The following is a 5896-nucleotide window of genomic DNA, read 5'->3' on the forward strand; positions in this document are numbered from 1 at the left end:
GTACGGTTATTTTGGCTCCACCGGTCTCTAAACTAACACCACAACGACGGTCGACCGTTGTTTTTCTGCCTGCACCGCCATTTCGGTTGCCTGCAGCGCTACTATGCTAGAGAGAGACGGGAGTATGTATACAAACTGTCACGGGATAGAAGCGAATGGAACTGAACCGACATCCAGCCATACTTGTGTATACTCTTTCTGCGCCTAGAGCGATTTCATGAACATGTCGTTGCTGATGCCTACTCTTTATGTCTGGCCCTCGTTTTCGACTGCTAGTATGGAGAGGAGGCGGTCAAGCAGTGGCGCTCAGCTGCCTGAGGGTTCTTGCAGCGACGCCTGTCGGTGATCATCCCAGACTGGTAATGTGTTGGTATACAGATGGAGACCATCTCGACAATCGACAATCGTCCAGACTGCTTCTCTCCTGCCCAAGCTGGCTATCATCGCCGTCTTGTCTGTCCCTAAAACACCTTTTCCCCCAAAATCCAGTTGTTGAGATATCCACTTCTGTTGATGATTGACAGCAGCGCACGTCTGCACCCCCTCCCCGCCGTCGCTGTCGCTGTCGTCTTGTCGTTCGTCTTGTCTATATGTCCGTCCGTACGTCTCGCAGACCTCGATGGTGCTACACGAAGTATAGTGGGGCAGGAGGGCAAAAGCATCACACCGAAGCGTCAATTGGTCAACAAGAGCACCGGCGTGATAAGTGCAGGAGAAGAGTGACCAGATGTTGAGTATCACGAGAAAAAGATGAAGCGGCTGTTCCAGTATTGTCAGTGGTCATGCGACCATCCATCCCAGTGCAGGCCTAGGGTTGAGATGACGTGCCTCATGCAGCCATCACATGCTCTTATTGCCATCATAAACTTGTGAGTAGATGATTGAACTTGAACGTGAGTAGACAACTAGTCCTAGCCTTCATCATGGTCATCCTACTACGTACCTAGACGCGTGGACAGGTAGGTATGTAGACAGGCACGGGCTCGCCGTTGGACTCATTGAACGGATACAGATCGAGATATTCATTTCAAGACATTATTATTTTCAACGGTCCTGTCAGGTTGTTAGTGAGGAGAACTCGGACAGATTTCTGTCTGAACAGTGCGTACCTAATCTTCAGAAAGTGTCCGCTTTGCCTTTGTGTGATTCGTTCCCTAGGAACCCGTTCCACTTGCAACGTAGATCGATGGAGTCTGCAGCCAGACGCTGACTTATCATACTGCCAAAGTTAGGTCCACCGGCTTGGGCTTGAAGGTCGTCTGACAATGATAACTTTTTTAGGTCAGCCACTTCACGGAGAAGGAGCGAACAGCAGGCCCTGCGACGGGTGTCAAGAATCGTTCAGGCTGGGTTTGGTTGAGGTTCTGTCAGAGTAGTTTTGCATTGGCTTGAAACAAGACATGCTCATGGACTGGACTGGACTGGGCTGGTTAGCTACGAGAACAATACTGTCGTGCTCGCCCGTCACTCGTGATCTTTTAACCTTCGATACCCCTGTCCTTCAGAAAACTCTTACAGAATCAGTCAATCAGTCAGTCAGTGGCTGGCTTCCAGACCTGAAAGCGAGACCCGCCACCCAAGGGGGAGAGGATGTTAGGTATCTGTAGGCACTAGGTAGGTAGTCGGTCAGGGAATCTGAAACGCGGCTTTTGAACAGTCCAGGCTGGCTGTCTATAATTGGATAGGTAGGGAGATATTAGGGGCACGGCTGCCTACGTACTGAAGAACCCTCCCTCCTAACACACCCCCGACACAGGATGATTACTTGCAGAATTTGAACTGAAGACCGCGCGGTGGGCAATTGGTAGGGATGAGAGGAGGGAAGAACCCTTGTAGGGCTCTGGCTGCACCAGGATCACGTAACCTCCAATCCGTGCTTTCGCAAAAGAAGAGATAGTTCGTGTTCCAAGGTCTAACTTTTCTTGAGACTGTAGGTGGAAGGGATATCTACTCTGCAAGCAGTACAATCACCCTTCATTGCAAGCGTACGAAGGAGAACTAGATAGACAACAGGACAGGGGTCTTCATTGCTCGCTCAACTAGTCGAGATGCATGGTGATAGATTGATCCAGTGCAGGTCGCTTCAATGATCTCGAATCACGTCTCATCAGGAGGACTGCTGTGTACAGAGTAGGCAGAGGAGACTGGCCGCAACAGGCCGGGATCGTGCCGTCCTGTACACATATGGCCTGTACACCTTCGCCGGCAGTGCCCATGATTGTTGCCCTGATTGGCCTATACAGTATCTACTCGGTGCCAGACAGCCCGGCTTCTTTTTGTATGTTCATCATCCAAACGTAAGGTACCGTCCCAAGGTATATCCAGACTTTTCCAAACAGGCTGCTCACAAGTGCCTCCTGGGTTCGATCGTTAACGTATGTAACTGTGCCTCTCTCTCAGCTCGCCATGGTCAAGACATAAGACGTAATCGCGTCCATCCTCTCCTTCGTCAACTTCAAGGTGATGACCAACAACTCTTGAGCCACGTCGGCATCTTGTGCCTGCATTTCTTGCCACCTCTTCCCATCCAGTTGCCAAGTGACACAATCCTTCTCTGCCACCATGGTCGCTGTACGCGGCGTCTGCGAAAAGAAGGGCAACTCTCCGCACGGCCTGCCGGCGACAATGAGTTCGGAGAATTTGCCTTGTGGTAAGTCATAATCGGCACGTAGGATGCCTTCCTCGAGGATATAGAAGCCATTGGGCCGGTCACCGATATTGAAGAGGATGGATCCGGAGGGGTAATGCACCTTCTCAAAGTACTGCGTCGCGCGATACCAAAAGTCTTCGTTCTTGTCACTCAGATCCGCGAAGATCTGGAGCAACAACGGCAACGGCTGCTTGAAAGTCTGCCATTTGCTCGTGCTGGAGGGATCTTCATTCAGCGCAGTCTCGGCGACTTCATGGAGGAACCTTCGGCGTGGCGAGCTCCCCATGAATTCAGCCTTGTAGGACTGGGAGAGGTCCTGGCTGCGGTGGCGATTGCGAGGAACATCTAGAGTCGACAGTCGCTTGGTCTTTCGATGCTCCTGTTGCCGGTAGAGTGCCGTCAATAATTCGTTCTCACAGTGCTCCAGTGCGACGTTGAGGTTGGGAAAGATGGCCACATTCGACTCCGCTGCGAAAAGGCCGACATTCTGAAGAGCTTGCCCAATCTCGCCATCCACATCCAGACTGCTCACGATGAACTCAACCCCCCGTTGCTGGAGGAGGCGATTGATGCGTGTGAAGGCCTCGGCAGCGGAGAAGTCAACGCCATTGATCTGGGCCATATCCAAGACCAAAAACCTGAGGGGTCGGTCGCGGAAGGAATCGTCCGCGAGCAAAGCCCGAATCCGATTTTCCACTCCAACGATAGTCCCAAAGAACAAATATCCCGCCAGCTTGAGCAAGAAAATCTGGTGACCCGTCTCTTTCAAAAAGTTCAGCTGTACCGGTGGTCGGCGGACCAACGATTTCGCAACCGCACCAGAATACTCAGCCCTGATGGCGGTTCGGCGCGAAGCTTGAAGGACAAAACTCAAAGCTGCGAGCAGTATGCCAACTAGTATACCAGTCACAAAGTCCCATACTCCCATTGTGACGACGATGATGACAATCGTGGCATATTCAAGCTTGTGGACCCTGCCCCAGGTCCCAACAAGGGCTTCCTCCAGAAGCTCGATACCGAGCAAGAAAATGAGAGCCCCAACAACCATGATAGGAATGAAACCGATTATCACTGGACCGACCAGCATGATGCCAAACGTAGCCACGGCAAGCATTAAGCCTGCCAGACGATCGTTGCCGCCACTGTCCATGAAGAGCAGACTGTTTGTATATACCAGGTAGTTCTGCACACTGCCGCATAAGCCGCTCAGACAATTGGACACACCGTGAGCAAGAAGTTCACGGTCCACGTTGAGGTTGTCTTCGCCGGTGGAGATGCCGAGCGCCGGCACGTTGATGGGAACATGCAACACCCCGAAAAAGGTCAAGGCGAACATGGCCGGTATGGTATCGGCCAGAGCTCCCCAATGAACCGCCTTGAAGTCATATAGGGTATAGAAGTGATACCATGGATTCTCGGCCGGTGGTGAATCGAAGACCCAGCCTCGCGAATGGAAGGTTTCCATGGGAATGTCCAGGGCAAACTTGAAAAAGTAAAAGATCAGTCCGACCGACAAAAAATAGCCACCGACCAACAGGTTTGATTTCACAAATCGCTGCACAATGTTAAGAATGATGGCAAGCATTAGTGGAATGATCCAAAGCAGAATGGTGTCGCCTCGAACCAGCTCTTTCAGAGTATCAAGATTATACTCCAAATTGCCAGGGAGGCGAGCAGAAACCTCGATGCCCGTGGCAACAAGAAACCAGCCGACACCTCCGATGCAGCCCAGCAGAATATGGCGAGGAAAGAATCCAATGAGAGACCCTAATCCGCAGGCTCCCATCAGGAAGAAAACCACCCCTGTGAGGACAGCGCTGACAGCAAATGAGAGGATCGTCGTGGCCAGGACCGATTTCGGATCGTCTTCTCCAACCTTGTTGAGGATTGTAAAGGCCATTTTGTGGAAGAACGGGACCACTTCGATCATCTCGGATCCAATTCCACCACGAAATACAGACCCTCCAGACGAATACACGACTTGGGCCACTATTGTGCTGACATAAAACATGGATATGCCATCCGAGCCCAGATTATCGAAAATCTGGTTGCCCAACGGAAACAATATCATTCCGTACGAGAGCGCATCGAGGATGTTGAGAAGTAAACCTAGGAAAACGGCCGGCAGGAGACTTGCCGGATGCACAACGACCTCTCGATATACGGCACGCGGGCTCCATGTCTTCGGGTGTGAGACGACATAAGCGCACGACCGGGCCCGTCCCGCCGTTGCTCTCAATTTCTGCCGGAGACCTTGAACGTTGCCCGGATATTGTCGCTCAATGTCGTCCAATGCACCAAACTGTATCGAAGCTTTGCGGTCTCCCAAAAGGGGCGTCCGCTCACTCGAATCTTCTGATCTTGGCCTTGTGGAGGTGGCTCGACGGTCTGATGGTATCTTCCCATTCTGTCCATTCTCATGAGGCGCTTCTTGATGTGAAGAGTTTTCAATCATCATGCTCAGTTCAGAAAGGCGAGGCTCGCTAGTAGGGGTCGTATCGTGGTCCGAACCGTCTCGTGACACAGGCTCAGACACTTCCTGAATGGCATCGGGGTGATGGTCATCTTCGGGATCCGGAGAGGGGCTTCGTGAAGGGCTCCCCGGATGGGAGAGGTTGTCGGAGAGTGCGAACGAAGCCAATTCCGCAGTCTGATCCCGTAGTTCGGCCGAAGAAGAGTATTGAGCAGGATCTAGCTGGCCATGGAACGAACGATGGTAGAAAGATCTCGCCGGAGTCCTCGCTGCCGGTTGACTGGAGGTAGAACTGGCCCGGGATCGACGGTTGGGGTGAGACCGGTCCCCGAAAGCTACCGGGCTGCTTCCCTCTGTACTATGCTCACTGTAAGACTTTCTCGACGGCGACCCGGGCACTGGACCCGACCGAGGTCTAGAAGAAAAGTTCGATCTGTGGCGGGCATGTTGCTTGCCCGGCGCAGTTGTCGACATTTCACAAGCTCATGAGGTTATCATGCTGACCAGCACTCGCATATGTTACTCGTGGCAGCACCCAATCCCAAGCTCTTCAACGGGCGGGGACGGAATGGCGACAGTTTCTCGGCCGATGGGGTATATACGGGAATGAGGGATGGCGTCAACGAGGAGTAGGATTTTGGTATGGACCAGGTCGATCGAATATGTTGTGCTCTCGCACTTCGGGCGGTCGTTTTAACAAGCTGTTGACCTTCAGCTGCGTTATGCTGAGGAGAAACACGACGTGAGGTACGAGGGGTAGAACGAGTAGCAAA

The 5896-nt window shown here is 52.4% G+C and overlaps 1 protein-coding gene across 1 annotated transcript; it reads right to left on the reverse strand.

Annotated features, from left to right (window-relative positions):
* Positions 1-2396: 2396 nt before the first annotated feature.
* Positions 2397-5597, reverse strand: A1O1_06409 (uncharacterized protein; the record flags this gene model as incomplete). The annotated part of the gene is made up of 1 exon (XM_007727288.1): positions 2397-5597. The coding sequence occupies one exon, from the start codon at positions 5595-5597 to the stop codon at positions 2397-2399; it is 3201 nt and encodes a 1066-aa protein (XP_007725478.1).
* Between the last annotated feature and the right edge of the window lie 299 nt (positions 5598-5896).

This window comes from Capronia coronata, assembly GCF_000585585.1.
Source record: "Capronia coronata CBS 617.96 chromosome Unknown acBCG-supercont1.5, whole genome shotgun sequence".
Classification (NCBI taxonomy): Eukaryota; Fungi; Ascomycota; class Eurotiomycetes; order Chaetothyriales; family Herpotrichiellaceae; genus Capronia; species Capronia coronata.